The 18,915-nt window shown below is 37.2% G+C and overlaps 1 protein-coding gene across 10 annotated transcripts in view; it reads left to right on the top strand.

The window, feature by feature from the left end:
* CNOT1 (CCR4-NOT transcription complex subunit 1) overlaps positions 1-18,915 on the top strand; it is a 98,224-nt gene that overhangs the window by 28,621 nt on the left and 50,688 nt on the right. For all 10 annotated transcript variants that reach the window (XM_059905226.1, XM_059905223.1, XM_059905227.1 and 7 more), the window contains 11 exons: positions 7,536-7,643; positions 8,217-8,315; positions 8,673-8,741; positions 8,830-8,884; positions 9,386-9,589; positions 10,519-10,687; positions 12,122-12,248; positions 12,397-12,507; positions 15,980-16,150; positions 16,579-16,706; positions 18,580-18,820. In XM_059905226.1, coding sequence (XP_059761209.1) covers positions 7,536-7,643; positions 8,217-8,315; positions 8,673-8,741; positions 8,830-8,884; positions 9,386-9,589; positions 10,519-10,687; positions 12,122-12,248; positions 12,397-12,507; positions 15,980-16,150; positions 16,579-16,706; positions 18,580-18,820 — 1,482 coding nt within the window. The remainder of the gene's footprint in view (positions 1-7,535; positions 7,644-8,216; positions 8,316-8,672; positions 8,742-8,829; positions 8,885-9,385; positions 9,590-10,518; positions 10,688-12,121; positions 12,249-12,396; positions 12,508-15,979; positions 16,151-16,578; positions 16,707-18,579; positions 18,821-18,915) is intronic.

Genomic DNA, 18,915 nt, shown 5'->3' with positions numbered 1-18,915 from the left:
AGCATCCTCCAAATATGACCAATGAATGAGTTTTTTTAATATTAGGAATTCATGCATTTTTAACATATTTGATGTGTTTGAATTCATTGAAAGTATTATTGATATTCATCCATTATCCTCTTTGGCCAATGTAAACTTATTCATGTTGGCTTCTGAGTCCTTTTGACCATATTCTTATTCGTCGTCTTTGATGCGATTCCAGAAACTTGGAAACTGAAATATTCCAGACTCGTATGTTTCTTGCTTCAGACCTGGAAAATTAGCAATTTCTCTAAGAGGTCTTGGTTTTATTTTACTGGGAAATGGTATTTAGAGATTACCGTCTCTTGTGTTAATAAATGATTAAGACCATTTAGGTGATACAAACAAACTTTATTTAACATTTCATGAAGTGGACAGTCTTACTTCAGAGAACTGCAAAATGGGCAGAAGACAAGAACCTTTTATAGGATAAAGAATAAAGAACAGGGACTTCCCTGGTGGTGCAGTAGTTAAAACTCCATGCTCCCAGCGCAAGGGGCACGGGTTCGAACCCTGGTCAGGAAACTAAGATTCCACATGCTGCCTGGCACGGCCAAAAAAAAAAGAATAAAGAAAAGACAAATAGAAAATATATGATTGGCTGGGACCACATAGTCAACCTTGTTAGGGGTTAGATAGGGGTTAGAACACCCAGAATTGGCTTGATGTTTGGGAATTGGCTGGCTGAATATACTGTGTTTCTGGTCAAGTGAAACATTTACGGGGACTCCAGAGTTATCTAAGTTTTGGTTTGCTGATGTTACACCAAGGGCAGGAACACTCCATTTTGGGCCTAGAAAGTTATTTCAACACTTGTATTGTTTACTGATACTCAGTTGGCCATTATTAGGCATTTCTGTGGACAAAGCTAAGGAGAAAATACACCATGAGTTCATACTAATACTTCCAGTTTAATTTCAGGACCAAGGGATTTTTATTTCAATTCATTACCTAAAATCTGTCTCTCCTTACTTCCAGTGCAGAAGATTCCCGTTTTCAGTGAGGAAAAGTCATTTGTTTTATTCCACACTTCACAGTCAAGAGTCTCAGATTATCTGTGACTCTACTAACAGCACTGTGATTATGGAAAATAGTCTACCTTTTTTTGGTGGGGTTGGTGGGGGAGCTTGTAAGGTATATCTCACTAGAGATGTAAAATCAAGTTACTGTTTTAAAGTCATTTCGAATAGTTCTTCTTGGCATAGTTATGCCACACCACCGACTGGATATGGAGTTTGGGTTCATTGTTTTCATATTATTTTCAATATTTGCAAAGTACTTCTAATAGTAATCTAATTTTGCTTGATACCATGTAAAACGTTTATTTCCAAAGTCAAATCTATAAAATGACTTTGATTAAAAGAGTAGTTTATGCAATGAGTATCACCTCACACCAGTCAGAATGACCATTATTAAAAATAAGTCTACAAATACTAAATGCTGGAGAGGGTGTGGAGAAAAAGGAACCCTCCTTCACTGCTGGTGGGAATGTAAATTGGTGTAGTCACTATGGAGAACACTATGGAGGTTACTTAAAAAGCTAAAAATAGAGTTACCGTATGATCCTGCAATCCCACTCCAGGACATATATTGGCAGAAAACTCTAATTAGAAAAGATACATGCACGCCCAGTGTTCATAGCAGCACTATTTACAGTACCCAAGACATGGAAGCAACCTAAATGTCCATTGAGAGATGAATGGATAAAGAAGATGTGGGGTGTGTGTGTGTGTGTGTGTGTACACACACAGTGGAATATTAGCCATAAAAAAGAATGAAAGAATGAAAAAATGACATTTGCAGGAACATGGATGGACTTAGAGATATCATATTAAGTGAAGTAAGTCAGAGAAAGACAAATATATGATATCACTTATATGTGGAATCTACAAAAATGATACAAATGAACTAATTTACAAAACAGAAAGAGACTCACAGACATCGAAGACAAACTCACGGTTACCAAAGGGGATAGTGGAGGGTAGGGGGAGATAAATTAGGAGTTTGGGATTAATAAATACACCCTACTATTATATAAAATAGGTAAATAACAAGGACCTGTATAGCCCAGGGAACTATACTCAATATCTTATAATAACCTGTAATAGAAAAGAATCTGAAAAAGATAAATATATGTAACTGAATCACTTTGTTGTACACTTGAAACTAACACAACATTGTAAATTAACTATACTTCAGTTTAAAAAATTTTATTAAAGAGTTGCTTAGTCTTATTAAAAATGTATTATATATTGAAATGGATTGAGTACTTGCAGACTGTTCTTTTACTTCAGTTTTTATATTCCTGAAAATATCTTTTATTTTCATACATTTTTTTGACCATAGATCATTGTCAGAAGATTTGTCTCATTTGGAACTCAGGTGCCGTTACCTGAGTTCTTTTCATGCTTGAGAATATCTTTCTTGTTTTTATTTGAAGTCCAGTTATCACTAGATATATATATTCCCCCTAGTTTTGCAAATATTGTTCCCCATTATTCTTTCAACAGCATCAATTGCCAAAAGCTGCCTATCTTCCTTTGTCTCTCTCCTCCGTCATGCATTTTAGGTGACTAACTTTTCCTGCCAGCATCTATTCCTAACCTCAATATCCCTATGAATTTCCTTTTTTTAAAAAATTAATTAATTAATTTATTTGGCTGCGTTGGGTCTTTGTTGCTGCGCATGGCCTTTCTCTAGTTGTGGTGAGCGGGGGCTACTCTTCCGCTGCGGTGCACAGGCTTTTCATTGCTGTGGCTTCTCTTGTTTTGGAGCACGGGCTCTAGGCGCACGAGCTTCAGTAGTTGTGGCACATGGGCTTAGTTGCTCCGTGGCATGTGGGATCTTCCCGGACCAGGGCTCGAACCTGTGTCCCCTGCATTGGCAGGCGGATTCTTAACCACTGCGCCACCAGGGAAGTCCCTGAATTTCCTTTTCATTAGAGTTTATTAACTTCAAGTGTATGCTGTAGTATTGATTATTCTGCATCAGCCTTTCTTGTGCTATGGTATACCTTTCATTCTTCCAACTCAAATGTTTATTTCAGGGATATTTTTGTTCTCTTTGAATGTTTTTCTTTTCATTTCTTGTGGATTGAGGTATTATATATTGATTATTAAGTTTATTAAGTTATCTTTTCTGTAAGGTTTTTGCTTTGTTTCTTAAGTGCCAAAAGTTTGCTTTCATTTCCTTCTGTTATGTTGTACTTGAACCTAGTGTTTTGTTTTACCTTTTTGAGGACTTTCCTCTTAAAAAACAAAAACAGCTCCTATAATCTCTTCAGGGATATGGAATACTATTTGTCTGAACTCTTCTGTTTGTTTATTTGTGTAGGTCTTTTGTTTCTTTTAAATTAAAAAAAAATTTTTTTTTTCTGGGTGGGGGGTAAGTCTTTTGAAAAGTATGTTCTTCACTTGTCTTGTTTGTTTCTTTGCTCTGTTTTACAGTTTCTTCAAATAGGTTCCAGGCTGAGTCTTTGGATTTTTGCTTGTCTTTGAATCAACACATTATTTACTCACATATAAACCATCTTGGGGATGCTTGAGGGTGGGGAAGTGTGTTGGGGTAGTCTGCCATGTTCTGTATCTAGGTTTGGTAATGGTTACCTCTTCTTCTTCGTTATTCTGCTTCTCCAGGATTCTCCTTTAACTCGATGGTTTGCTTACAGACATTAAAAGTAGCATCTTGAGCTTGGTTCCCTCAGCTCTGTCTCCTTTGCCATTTTCTAATTTCCATATATTGATCTGGGTCTCTAAATGGACAGTCTTCTTTCATGCTCATCTGTGCTCCAGATTCATCACTTGAACAAAGGATAACTATGTGTGTTTTGGGACATTCATCAGTCCTAAACATTTTTATTTCTGTATTTATCAGTCCCAAATAGAAACCTGCATTTAGCCTGTCATTTGAGGTACTGAGAATAAGCTATCTGACATATCTCTCTGGACCACTTCTTACGTGAATGTTTTGTTGAAAATGGATTTTTTTTTTTTTTTTAATATGAGAGGCTAGGAAAAAAAAATATATGAGAGGCTAGAATAGGAAAAAAGTGCTCTTAGTTCCACCATCTTTTACTTAGGAGTTTGACAGTTCTGTGCCTTTTGTGTTAAAAGTAACCCTTTATGTTTACTGCAAAAGTTTTTCATGTTCTTTTCAGTATGTTAAACTGCTTTGAATAGGTACACTATTTTTTATAAAGTAACCCAAAGCATTCATACAGGTAATACAGTAAAAACCTGGAATGACTATTTTTAGTGGTTAGAATACGTACAACAAGTTTAAGAAATACGAAGATCCTACATTATTTGTGTGGATTATATATATGTTTACGTACAATCCAATTATTCCAATTACTATAACTAATCATTGTAATGTAGTGAGTTACTGTCTTCAATTTTAAATTTAAAAATCTGGTACTTTGTAATTATATAGAATCTTGGGCCTCTGAGATCATCTATTAGACTAGATTTAGTATTTTTCTTTATATAAATCTTGTTTTTATGTGAAAATCTCTGTAGATGTGGTTTGTTTTTTTTCTGTTTGTTTGGGGTTTTTTTGGCTGCACCAGGCAGCATGTGGGATCTTAGTTCCCCAACCAGGGATTGAACCTGTGCCCCCTGAGTTGGAAGCCGAGTCTTAACTACTGCACCACCAGGGAAGTCCCAATGTGGGTTTTTTTCTAAGCTGTTTTTAGGAGCTGGGGTTGATGGCACAATTCCTCAGATAATTGCTGCTTTATCAGTATTCTACCCAAAGAATGACTTTTAAAGTATTAATAGAGGTAGGGATTTTTGATGTTTCTGACTGTGGAAATTAGTTGACTACTTCATTTACTCATTACCATTTGTGGACAACCTTATTAGGAGTATCTTTGTAACAAGCTAAAATAAACTGTTTGGGGCTCTTTTTCTGAGGATTTAATATTTAAGTACCCTTCACATAATTAAGTCTTTATTCTTCCCTTATGTGTGCTCTCTAGGCCAAATAGTGCCCCATTTCCTCAACCATTCTGCATGATTTTCTGAATCTCTACCATCCATTGTGGATGCACTATTTTTTAATGTTCCTCTTAATATGTGACTCTTAGATGAGAATATGTTACTCTAGCCACAAATCAGATTATTACAAAAGTATTATAGAATGAATGCCTTTGATAAAGTTACTTTATTTTTAATAGCCAAAGATTTTGCTATCAAATTGTAAGGTGTAGTTACTTCACTAAAAGGGTGTTGATTTTGCTAGTCTCCCTGCCCAGTGGGTGTAATGGTTTGAACCTAAGGGAAAATATATGAGGCTTAATCTTATGGGATCAATGAAATCTTATTTCAACATCTTTGCAACCCAAGATCATGTTTTTAAAATACCACTTTAGTTTTAAAAGAAAACAGTTGCTCCTAGGAAGGGTAGCATGGTATCACAGGAGGAATATTTCATTCACTTAGCAGCCATAAAACACACTTTCTGATTCTACCACTTATCCAGCAAATTATATGACATTTGTCTTTAGTCTTTGCAACCTTGATTAAAAAAAGAAAACAAAACAAACCTTGTCTGTAATAACATGGTATATTACGTGTATTATATGTATATACTTCTTAGGGTTGTTGTGAAGATTGAGTTGTTGTAAAAGCAATTTTAAAATTATAAAATGTTACAGAAATGCTAAGGATAAGGGATATTCATAAAATTTGCTGATCCTAGTTAAAACAAAAATTTCTGGGGTTTTTTTGGCCATTGACAGTCTCTTGGAATGTCTTTCCATTTTTTAGGTTGGTGTAAGAGTACCAGTTAAGTCAGTATGCTAATTAACCATGATCTGGTTCCCTGACTCCTGCTGGCCTTTTTTCTGTTACTAAAATCCTTTATGTATTGTTTACCTTCTATCTCAAATGCTCTTCCTTCAGTTGTATCTGTGGTTGTCACCTAAATATTTTAAGTCTCAGTTTACATGTTACATCTTTAGGGATGGCCTCTTTGAGGTATACCCCCCCACCGTCCTGTCAATATCATATAACCTTGTTTTCTTCATGAGTTAATATTATCAGAAATTGCCTGTACTTTTCTTCTTCCGTGAAAATGTACTTCATGAGAGCTGTGGAACCCATTGGTCTCCTCTGCTGTTATATTTGCTGTACCTTGAATGGTATCTAGCATGTACTCAACAAATGTTTGTTAAGCCAGTTATTCTTGTTCTTTTGAGGGAGAGGTCTGGTTGGTTGGAGCATAGGTAATTCTTCTTAATTAATTTGAATTGGTTCTTTAAGATAATGTCTTCAGTGTTCCAGGGGATAGGAAAAAATAACCTATGATTATATAGATTTTAACTTTAAGATGTCTGAGGCAGTGTAAAGCTTGGTCTTACTTAACTCTCACATGTTCTGGATGGGGAAAACTGAAACTGAAATAAGTTAACTTAGCTGGCTGTGACATAATTATGACACAGTAGAAAGAGTATAGACTTCGGAGTTGGACTATGAATACCAGACTCCTAACTCATAAACTATTGGATTTTAGGCTCATGGAGTCTGTTTGAAGTGTCCACTTTCTCATCTATAAAATGGGAGTAATTTTTGGCAGAGTTGTTGAAGGTTAAACCAAGGAAGCCCAGTCACATTTTTAGGCCAAAGTAGGTAGTTAAATATTTTAAAATTTTAGTGCGGCATTTAATAAACAAATGATTACTCTGCACATACATTGTGCTAAATAAGCTCTTTTCCTGACCTAAATGTGAAGTGAACACAACTACATAAATTCCCTTTTCTCATGCAACTTACAGTCAAGTGAGACATAGACAATAAACAGAAATTATTGGGTGGTGGTAAGTACTGTGGAGAAAAGTAAAGCAGGATGAGGGGTGATGGTGGGGCAGTTCATGTTGCTATTTTAGGGATGGTAGTTAGGAAACCTCTGACTGATGAGGTGGCTTTAGAGCAGAAACCTAAAGGAAGTGAGAGAACAAACTGCATGTAGATATCTAGAGTTTTCTAGTTAGAGGGAATAGCAAGTACAAACATTAATAAATTTGAGGAACAGCAAGAAGCTCAGGGCCAGTACTGATATCAGACCAGTTCCTTTAGGGCCTTGCCCTATAGGCTATTACCAAGAGTCACAGTTGTGTTAGATTTCAGGTTACACTTTTTAGGGGTAAAAACAACAATGGATAGAAAAAGTGATGCTCTCATGAGTCCAGTTTGTTATAAAATTGTTGCCTTACAACTTAAACATGTCCTTTGTGCTGTTGTTTGGTGTTTTTGGTGTAGAGGTTGATAAGAGCACACTGTTACATGGGGCTAATTACTGGTAGTTCTTCTTCTTCTCTTCCCTGCTAGTGCCTGTAGGAAACACTTAAAAAATATTTAATTATAAAATATTGGTCCCTCCATCTCAATAATTCCTAGAACTCTTGTTCCAAAATGAACAATTAATGTAATTTGGGATGTTGTCCTAGAGATGAATTTTTTTAAAAAAATAAAAGAAAGTCACTCTTAGCAAACTCATATTTTTGGTCTTTTTAGATTGTGAATCGGCACGGTCCTGAGGCAGACAGGCATTTATTACGCTGCCTATTTTCGCATGTGGATTTCAGTGGCGATGGTAAAAGCAGTGGCAAAGATTTTCATCAGGTATTTGGGGCTTACATAGTATATATATTCACTTAGATCTAATTGTCCCATGAATTGCATTTTGGGCATAGCTGGGTAGCAAACACATATAGGATCCAAAAATAAACTTAGCTGAATGGCTAAAAGGCAGTGGGACTTTTCCTTTTCTTGTCCTTCTCTTCTCCTGCCTGACTGCAGACCATTACAGCTACTTAGTTCAGGCTTAGAGAGCTGGGAATCAGACCTGCCTGAAGGAAGCAGGACTGTGGGGAAGTCCAGCTTGACAAGTAAGTAAGGCAGAGAGAGGATCTCTTCACCTAGTTTGAGTTTCTATGGTTTGATTCTCAACCTGGGAACAGTTTGTCATGGTATTACTCCTTATAGTTATCTTGTCAGTGGACTTTCTTCTGTAGAGGTTTTGGTTTAACACTTGTTGCTAATAGACTTTGGTAGTTTCAATAGGATTTTTAAAGAGCTGATGTAGAAACAGTATACAGTATCAGGTTACCCTTTAATGTTCTGAGCAATGCTGCTTCTATTTGTGCAAGAAGATGACTGTTAGTGCTAATGAAAATTCATTTGTTATTTTTAAAGACTCAGTTTCTGATTCAGGAGTGTGCGTCACTGATTACGAAGCCAAATTTTATCTCGACGCTGTCCTATGCCATTGATAATCCATTGCACTATCAGAAGGTTGGTATTCCTTTTATCTTCAGTGGTCCTAAGAATGTGATCTCTTATTTGGTTTTCTAAAAAGACCTTAATCCTTGGTCTCATAATATCATATTTTAAATTAAAAATTTCAGATACTTTCTTTGGAGTTTTTGTAGCTTTCTAACAAAGTCAAGGTGGTTTGATAATAATTAGAATCTTAATAAAACCGGATGATGTGAAGGCTTAAGCTTGTCAGAACACAGTTCCACAGCTGTTGCTAGCAGCACTACAGAATTGTCACTCCTATGTAGCACCATAATTGGGTAAACAGATGCTTTTATAAACTTTTTGAAAACTGTATGTTCTTATTTTAAAATAAAGTTTGGTTTGTTTCAGAGTTTAAAGCCTGCACCCCACTTATTTGCCCAGCTGAGTAAAGTTCTCAAGTTAAGCAAAGTACAAGAGGTAAGTGATTTAAGAAAAGAGATGTAGGCAAAATTAGAAATAAAACAACTATTTGACTCTTTGGTCAATCTAACCCTTCTTGTTTCAGGTAATTTTTGGCCTTGCCCTCTTGAATTCTTCCAGCTCAGATCTCAGAGGTTTTGGTAAGTTTCCCTTTCCCTAAAGATCCTATAGTGAAGTTAGAGTCTTTAAAATCCGTGGGTTTCTGAGTCTTGAGCCTCCATAGTTTAGAGAGTAAGATTATTTTCTTTTGGTCTCTTTTATGTATGTATGTATACGTACGTATGGTAAAAACACATAAAATTTACCTTCGTAACCATTTTCAAGTGTATAATTCAGTAGTGTTAACTATATTCACATTGTGGGATAATGGATGTCTGGAACTTCTTTGTCTCGCAAAACTGAAACTGTACCCATCCAAAAATTCTCCATTCCTTCTCCTCCTCCTGCCCCTGCCCCCCACCGCCAAGCCCCTAGCAATTGGTCTTTTATTTATGCCTACCAGCTAGAGCTGTAAAAACATTAGAGGGTGAAGGGTGCGTTGGTGAATGAGAATGATGATCATCTGTATTTTGATGGTATGTGACTTCTTACCCATTGTGGTGCAAAAATAACTTGTGGTTTTTTATTTATCTCACTTCTAGCTGCCCAGTTTATCAAACAGAAGCTTCCAGATCTTCTGCGTTCTTACATTGACGCAGACGTCAGTGGAAATCAAGAAGGTGGCTTCCAGGATATAGCAATAGAGGTCCTACACCTCCTCCTCTCCCATCTCCTCTTTGGGCAGAAGGGAGCCTTTGGAGTTGGACAGGAACAGATAGACGCTTTTCTTAAAACGCTGCGCAGAGGTAAAAAGGAGTGTCTGTAGCCTACAAAAGATGATTTCTTTGGATGAACACACATTACAAAAGGATTGTAGAATACAAATGAAGACAGTGATTTACTTTTCTGTTAACTTCGTAATCTTTCAAGGAAGAGAGTATTTTATAATTTAAAATATAAAAATGATAAAAGCCTCATTATAGAAAAGGTATAAAATGAAGAGCACTTACCAGCAATATTTGTTATCTAAGTACAGTCTCATTTCAGACTTGGTATATTTCCACGTGGTCAGATTTTTCCCTTTTAGGGAGACAGAGACTACGGTATTTGTGACATGCTCTCTTTAGTTTAAAATGTTGATCATATATCCACTTTACCTCTTGGCTGTTGGCATTGTTATGCTAAGATAACTCCTGGTTCTGTTGTTGCCATCCTCCTTCCTCTGATCCTTTTTTTAGAGATAGTGCTTAAAACAAATCTTTTATAGTGGACTAACCACTATCCATTTTCACTCTTATTATTGTTTACTTCTTAACATTGATATAGTTTAATTTAAACTTCATTAACTTTCTCAGTAATAGGACGTTTTCCACTTGTCAGTGAAATAAAGAGAGACTGATGTACCAATTATTTCTGATGTCTTCCTTGCATGGGAATTGATAGCCCTTTTGTGAAATTTTAAAGTAATATTTAGGGTGCAGTAGATAATGGGATCCTAATATAAAAAATTAAAAATATACTTATGACCATTTTTTGTGACATAAGAACATTCAAATTTTAGAATTGGGGTTGAAGTCATAACTTGGGCTAGGCTAGCTGGATTGGAAAAACTGAATAAACTTTGCTTTGAATATGGACTTGTGAAAACTCAGGTTTGAGGGGCTTTTAAGGAGTAAAAGAGGATAGTTTGTTATTAATCAGTATAGCAGTTATAATTATCTTTTTCCTTCTTCAGATTTTCCCCAGGAACGCTGTCCCGTGGTGCTTGCACCACTTTTATACCCTGAAAAACGGGACATTCTAATGGACAGAATCCTGCCTGATTCTGGAGGGGTAGCTAAAACCATGATGGAGAGCTCTTTGGCTGACTTCATGCAAGAAGTGGGCTATGGCTTTTGTGCAAGGTTGGTAGTCAGACATTTTAAACTTCTGATTACTCTTGTGAAAAGCACAATGTAATTCTTTCTTTTTTTTCTTTCTTTTTTTTTTTTTTTTTAAAGAATATTTTGATGACTCCAATTTTTTTTTTTTTTATAGCTACTTTATTTATTTATTTTATTTTTTTGACTGTGTTGGGTCTTCGGTTCGTGTGAGGGCTTTCTCTAGTTGCGGCAAGTGGGGGCCACTCTTCATCGCGGTGCGGGGACCGCTCTTCATCGCGGTGCGCGGGCCTTTCACTATCGCGGCCCCTCCCGTTGCGGGGCACAGGCTCCAGACGCGCAGGCTCAGCAGTTGTGGCTCACGGGCCTAGTTGCTCCGCGGCATGTGGGATCTTCCCAGACCAGGGCTCGAACCCGTGTCCTCTGCATTAGCAGGCAGATTCTCAACCACTGCGCCACCAGGGAAGCCCCACAATGTAATTCTTTAAAGCAAGTTCCTACAGATTCCTTAATGTATTATCTTTGCCTCTCAAGAATTTTGCTTCTAAATTTAATCTTCCACATATTAGTTTTGGTGGCAGCTATAAATGTTCTCGTGGCTAAATTTCTCTCTCTCCATCCCCCCTAGTTTCTCAAATTTAAGGATCAGAGGTTCCTAGCCTAGTCGCCATGGTAGGCAGTTTTAGGTTTTGAGAGGGAGGGCATTGAGGCACGTGTTCATGGAACTTGCATCATTTCCCATCCAACATGTCTAATGTGCTCTTCCCTGCCCCCACCCTCAATTTCCTTGCTGTACCTTGATTTTCTACAGTCTTCCTTTTCTGCCCTTTTCATACCCTGCCTCTCAACATATTTTCCTCACCTGCCAGGGGCATAAAAGGAAATTGTTTCACCCTAATGGTAGCACATAGGACTGTGATATAGTGGATTGTTAATATTTTTCTGAGATATGTTATAAAGGGCATTAATGTGCTTTGCTTTGACTTTAAGTGTAACATTTAATGTTTTTAAAACCCATACAAACCACATTTCCACTTATGTTTGAAAGTGTATTTCTTGTGTGTGTATAAATGTGCCTGGCATAAAACTTTTGTTGATGCAAAGTGAAAAAGTTAAAATACATTTTCAGGGCTTTATACATATCAGAATAACCCTTGAGTTACCAGTATTTTAAAGAATAACTTGATTTATACCGAAGATTGAGGAGGATAATTTTATGTCTCTTTGTAGATATTACTGTTAACTCACATTTCCTTCTTCCATCGGTATTTTAAACTTTTTCTATTTCCTTAAGTAGGTGGATTTTACATTCCTAGCTATGTGAAAGTAACAAGAAATGAAGCTTATTACTCTGTGTTAGTAAAACTCGAGCGACTTCACTCAAGTGCATTTTATATGAGTGTTTCTTAACCTTGGTATTGAGGGTACCATTTTTCTGAAGTTAAATTTCTGTTTCAGTATTGAAGAATGTCGCAATATAATCATGCAGTTTGGTGTTCGGGAGGTCACAGCTGCCCAGGTTGCAAGGGTTTTGGGAATGATGGCTCGAACTCATTCAGGATTAACAGATGGAATTCCATTACAGGTAGGTGTGGAAATAAACTATTTTACAAAGTGAATTAATGTCCTGCCCTCTTTGTTTTATTTATTATATTACAGTATGATTGTTCTGCCAACCAGAGCTGAACACATTGAGTAGTTGGCTTTGTTTAATTCAGATTTTACTTCTACAGAGTATCTCTGCTCCTGGCAGTGGGATCTGGAGTGATGGAAAAGATAAAAGTGATGGAGCACAGGCACACACATGGAATGTAGAAGTCTTGATTGATGTTCTCAAAGAACTGGTGAGTACACATGTAATGTTATATATTTATGATGTTAGTGTGATGTAGCCCAAAGAAAGAAAATTTTAATGAATAAAGTGCCTAGCTGAATGAGAACTGCAATGTTTTATAATTTCTGACTTCAAAAGTAATGAGGGGTACGAGATAATTATGTACTGGAAATAGTATGCAATCAAACTCTAGCTTTGTTCATAATTAATTGTTGCTATGCAATTCTGAGTAGCACTGCTGAGGTGATTTGGTAGTGTGTGGTTTTTTGGGGAGGATGAATTTGTTACAAAGTAATGATTGTATGAGGAATTATTGAGGAGAAAGGAAGTCTTCTGAATGTTTTCTGGAAGGTGCAACAAAAACCCTGCCAACCTTGTTTATGGGATATTATTATAGGGATAATAAAAATCCATACTTATCTTACTACTTCCACTTCTGAAATATCCACAAACTAAATAATTGGTCCCCAAATAAACAACGTACCTCTCCTAAAATGTTGAACTGTTAAAATAAAACATAAAAAAGTGAAACTTCTAGTTATTAAAAGGAAGTGATGAAATTTAGTCAGTGAGAGAACAGTGGAGTCAAGATCAAGATGTAATGTTTTCAGTCTTGTTCATAAAATGTCAAGGAACAAAATGTAACACTAAAGACTACTAATACATACTTCCATAACATTCTTGATAAGGTGTCAGGTCATTTGTCTATCCTATTTCTCATTTTTAGTTTTCTACATTTGTAACTTATAAGTAAAATTGAGTAACAGGGAATTATACTGTTCTCTGTGTGACCTTACTACTAACAGCATCAGTGGGTTTTCTTTTTCTTAATAGTAGATGGGTTTATGGTGTTCAGACCTACTCTTTAGTAATAGAAGAAGGGAAAAAATAACACGTGATCATGGCAGAAAACTTAGAAAGTGAAAAGGAAGAAAAGCAAAATAAAACCACAGGTTTAGCACTTAAGGATAACCAGTTACTAATTTGTTTGGTTTTTTCTTTTTTAATTTTTAAAAAAGTAATTAGTTTATTTTTGTCTTCATTGCTTCGCACGGGCTTTCTCTAGTTGTGGCGAGCAGGGGCTGCTCTTTGTTGCGGCGCACAGGCTTCTCATTGCGGTGGCTTCTCTTGTTGCGGAGCACGGGCTCTAGGCGTGCGGGCTTCAGTAGTTGTGGCGCACGGGCTTAGTTGCTCTGTGGCATGTGGGATCTTCCCAGACCAGGGCTCAAACCCGTGTCCCCTGCATTGGCAGGCGGACTCTTAACCACTGTACCACCAGGGAAGTCCCTACTAATTTGTTTTTAACCTGTGGTTGTCTTGCAAATATGAAAACGTGCTTTTCCCTCAGTTTCATCTTTATACTTTATTGCACTATTGAAAAACTCTTTAAAAAAATTGCAGACAAGGACAGTTTTCCATATTATCTGAACCTATGTTTTGATTTCAGAGAGTGCGAAGGCCATAAATTGAACGCCTTCACTGTGGATTTGAATAGTTGAATTAGTAATCTCTTTTCTTTCTTCTTCCGTTTTCCCGTATATTTGAGTTTCTGTACAATTTTTTGTAGAAAGGGAACAGAGGACAGTTTCAGATACACATTGGGTTAATTTTCTGATTTACTTCCAAGGATGGGAGGAGGAAACCATAGGGGCACGCCTGTGGATTTACCAAACTTAACTCTCTCTAGGATAATGCTGTTTAATAGTATATTTATGGTTTTATTCTGTCACAGTCAGTCCTTAAAACAAATTTTAGAAAAGAAAAAAATGTTACCTCTGAATGCTATTGTTGTCTTGGAGTGAATACCCCAACTGACATTTATTTTTTGTACCATATACAAAGCAAGCATTAAAGTCTTCATGGATTGAAAGGCGTCACCTTAGAGCAAAACTAAACTGGACATAACGCTTTGGTTGGAGATTTAATTATGAAGTGTGCACAGCCTTTTTTTCTTCCAAGCACAAAATATTCTTCTTTTTTTTCTTTCCCCCTTTTCTTTTTGGCCGCGCTGTGCAGCATGCGGGGTTTTAGTTCCCCGACCAGGGATCGAACTTGTGCCCCCGGCATCGGGAGCGCGGGGTCTTAACCACTGGACCGCCCGGGAAGTCCCAAGCACAAAATATTCTTATTGCTTGGTGCAGAGTGTTTGGTAAATTATCTTCTCTAAATGTGTTTCCTTTGCTTTGTGTTTCTTTAAGGAATCTCATACTGCTTTTATGAATACCTTTTCATAAAACATTTTTGAATGGAATTTTTAGTCATTTTGACATAAAGAATCTAGATCACTTTTCCTGATGCATAATTGGGATGCTTTTAGGGGAGATCTTCAGTTAATTAAGATTTAAAAAAAAAATAAATTTATTTATTTTTGGCTGCATTGGGTCTTCATTGCTGCGCACGGGCTTTCTCTAGTTGCAGCGAGCAGAGTCTACGCTTCGTTGCGGTGCACGGGCTTCTCATTGCGGTGTCTTCTCGTTGTGGAGCACAGGCTCTAGGCGCACGGGCTTCAGTAGTTGTGGCTCGTGGGCTCTAGAGCACAGGCTCAGTAGTTGTGGCGCACAGGCTTAGTTGCTCCGTGGCATGTGGGATCCTCCTGGACCAGGGATCAAACCCCCACGTCCCCTGCATTGGCCGGAGGATTCTTAACCACTGCACCACGTGGGAAGTCCTTGTTAATTAAGATTGATATTTGGGATAATTGATTTATCTTTGCAACTTTGTTCCAAGATAGTGGAATCTTACTGTAAAGACGAGGCACTAAGTGAAGCGTTACCTATTTGCCATATTGAGATGGGAGTGTTCGTTGGACTAAAGTAGGGGAAGAGAATTCCCCTTTACGTACTCACGTATTCACAAGTATTTTGTGAACTGAAAGGTAACTTGGAGTAGCTTGCTAGTAGAGCCAGTTTATTTCGAATATTAAGAATTTACCTTTCCAAGTCTCTTTGGAAATGCCAGAAAGATTTAGACGATTTTGAGTCTATAATTAGACCACCTTGATTGAACTTCAGATTTAATATGGCTCTTTGGATAAAGCAATCAAAATATGTACACTTTTGTTCATTAAACTTTTTTTTGGCTGCGTTGGTTCTTCGCTGCTGTGCGTGGGCTTTCTCTAGTTTCAGAGAGTGGGGGCTACTCTTTGTTGTGCTGTGCGGGCTTCTCATTCGCGGTGGCTTCTCTTGTTGCGGAGCACAGGCTGTAGCCACGTGGGCTTCAGTAGTTGCGGCACGAGGGTCCTAGAGCGCGCAGGCTTCAGCAGTTGCTGCACGTGGGCTCAGTAGTTGCGGTGCGCGGGCTTCAGTAGTTGTGGCTCGTGGGCTCAGTAATTGTGGTGTATGGGCCTAGTTGCTCCACAGCACGTGGGATCTTCCCAGACCAGAGATCGAACCTGTGTCACCTGCATCGGCAGGCGGGTTCTTAACCACTGCACCACCAGGGAAGTCCCTTTTCATTAAACTTTGAAATGCTTTTATTTTTAGAACCCAAGTTTGAATTTCAAGGAAGTCACTTACGAACTGGACCATCCTGGATTTCAAATTCGTGACAGTAAAGGACTTCATAATGTAGTGTATGGCATTCAGAGGGGTCTGGGTATGGAAGTGTTCCCTGTAGACCTCATATACAGACCTTGGAAACATGCAGAAGGCCAGGTAAGTGAATGATGTTTAGCTATAGAAGAGGCAAAGAATCATGGCTTAGATAGTGCCATCTATCCATTGATTAAAATATTCTTTTAATGTAGAATTTGTTTTGCATTGCTCAGAAAAGCAGAGACTCTGATAAATTTTGAAGGAACATTATTATAATTTAGTACCAGTCAGACTCAGCTGAAGTGTAGCAATCAAACTGTTTTCCCAATAGTTTAATGATGTTTGTCTCCAAGGTCACCTCACCATGCACCTTTCATTTGTCTGACTTGTCTGTGGTTTTGAAAGATCGAATAATTAAGATTGTAAAGGGAAATTTCATTCTGATGAATGAGAATTAAGATTGAGATTAGCCTAGTGAAAATGTTTCACATTTTTATATAACATTCACAGTCATTTATGGTAGTAAGGACTTTTTTCTCTTGTTCCAGCTCTCCTTCATTCAGCATTCCCTTATAAATCCAGAGGTCTTCTGTTTTGCCGACTACCCATGTCATACTGTTGCCACTGATATTCTGAAAGCACCACCAGAGGATGACAATCGAGAAATTGCCACATGGTAAACACTCTTCATCTAGCTTTTCTTGAAAGGGTCACTTATACTTTTTTGAATTATAAGATTAATAGTGAGCCAACTACGTAGTTAAAAGGTTTAAACGAAACAGTATTTTTAGTAAGCCTACTTACCCTAAATTTTTATATAGTAGGGTGTTGGTGGATGAAAATCTATATTTAGTCTCCTTATCACTAGATACATCTTTCCTCTTGTAATGTCTGCCATTGTATATTTTCTGTAACAAGTCAAATGTTAGAAGGAGGTTTTTACTTCTCCCTTAATGTTAAATCCCTTTCTTCTCTCTGTAGATTTGCTTGCTTGCTTTCTTTTGTAAGTGACTCAAAATGGCCAACGCATGACATCTAAAACTTTAAGCTGAATTACCTATTTTCTCTGAGTTTCAATTCAAAATTTCTGCTAGAGAATCTGACTGGCTCAGTTGGTTTCTTCTGGAACTAACTCCTCTCTGGGGATGTGAGATAAGGATGGTAAAAGTAATTCCATCACTGTTATAATACACCCACAGCTATGCAGAGGGGGCATGGACTGGATTGGTCCCCAAAGACATCTACTTTATAATGTTTCTTCCATTTTTTCCAACCATACTCCCCTGGGACACATCTTATAAAACAAAGGATGATGGTAAACTTCCTGTAAAGGGCTTTGCAGGCCAGATGGTCTCTGTAGCAACTACTTAACTCTTTAATTGTAGCACAATGTAAATATGGGTGTGGCTCTGTTCCAACAAAACAGTATTTACAAAAATAGGCAGTGGGTGAGATTTGACTTGTGGATGTAGTTTGCTGATCCCTGTTCTGAAAGATTGACCGAAGCAGTGGTTTGTTCTGAAGTGTGTCCTTTCCCCAGATGCTAGCCAACATTGGATGTACGGGATTGGTTTTTTTTTTCTCCTGTTAAGTCTAATGTTTACGGCAGTATGTCTTCATTTTATTTTATTTTAACAGATAAAGGCCTCTTTCCATTTTATAAAATTGAAATGTCATATACATTTAATACTTCCTTAATGTAGCTATATATTCAGGTTTCCCTAATTGTCTCAAGAATGCCTTTTAACAGTTTGTATGATTGAGAGTACAAACAAGGTCCACATAGTTTCTTTTGTGCTGTAAGTCTTTCTTCTTCCTCTTTTTTTTTTTTTCTTAAATATAATTCTTGGCCATCGATTTAATGGAGAAGTAGGATCAGTTATCCTATAGTCTACCCTGTGGTGTGGGGTATCTGTTTCCTCATGGTGTTTAATTTGATCCCTATCCCCATAGTTTTCATGGACTAAGGGTAGCAAAACCTTGAGGCTTGATTGAAGTCAACCATGTTTAGCTTCTTGGGGCAAGAATAATTCATAGGGGGCATTGTGCACCTAAGTAAAAACTTGGTGTTACCAAAGTAAGTGTTTGGGCTTTTTTTTTTTTTTTTTTTTAATTGAAGTATAGTTGATTTACAGTGTTGTGTCAGGCTGTATTTTTATGTAGAATTTTTCTTGTGTATAATTATATCTATATTTGTGTTGGATTTTTGACTGTTCTAAACTGCTATTATTTGTTTTTATTTTGCACTCTAATCACAAAAGTTATTGATGGTAACTCTTTGGTAAGGCGGTCCATGGTTATGCACATGATCAGTCGTGTCTGCTGTCCTTCATCATGTATTCTCTTAATTTGGACTGCCTTTGAAATTAGTTTGAAAGCATACCAGCATTATATATTTGAGATGAACAGCACCAATTTAAATATTTTTCAAATATTAAAAGATGACAACAACTTGGTTTTGTCTTGATAGCTGGTATCACTTATTTGGAAAATGAATTTTGTGTACTTAGATTTTCATTGATAGAGTATCTTGCTTCCATTCTTGTTAGGAAGAGCTTGGATTTGATTGAATCTCTGCTGAGGCTCGCAGAGGTAGGGCAATATGAGCAAGTCAAACAACTCTTCAGCTTCCCTATCAAACACTGTCCAGACATGCTGGTATTGGCCTTACTACAAATCAACACCTCCTGGCACACCTTGCGCCATGAACTCATCTCCACTCTGATGCCAATTTTCCTTGGAAACCACCCTAACTCAGCTATAATTTTGCACTATGCATGGCATGGGCAGGTAAGATATGACCATTTCTTTGTCTTAATAACTGACATTCTTTTTTTTTTTTAATTTTTATTGGGATATAGTTGATTTACAATGTTGTGTTAGTT

This window comes from Balaenoptera ricei, chromosome 19 (genome assembly GCF_028023285.1).
Source record: "Balaenoptera ricei isolate mBalRic1 chromosome 19, mBalRic1.hap2, whole genome shotgun sequence".
Taxonomy (NCBI): domain Eukaryota; kingdom Metazoa; phylum Chordata; class Mammalia; order Artiodactyla; family Balaenopteridae; genus Balaenoptera; species Balaenoptera ricei.
This window is presented reverse-complemented; position numbering and strand designations above follow the sequence as displayed.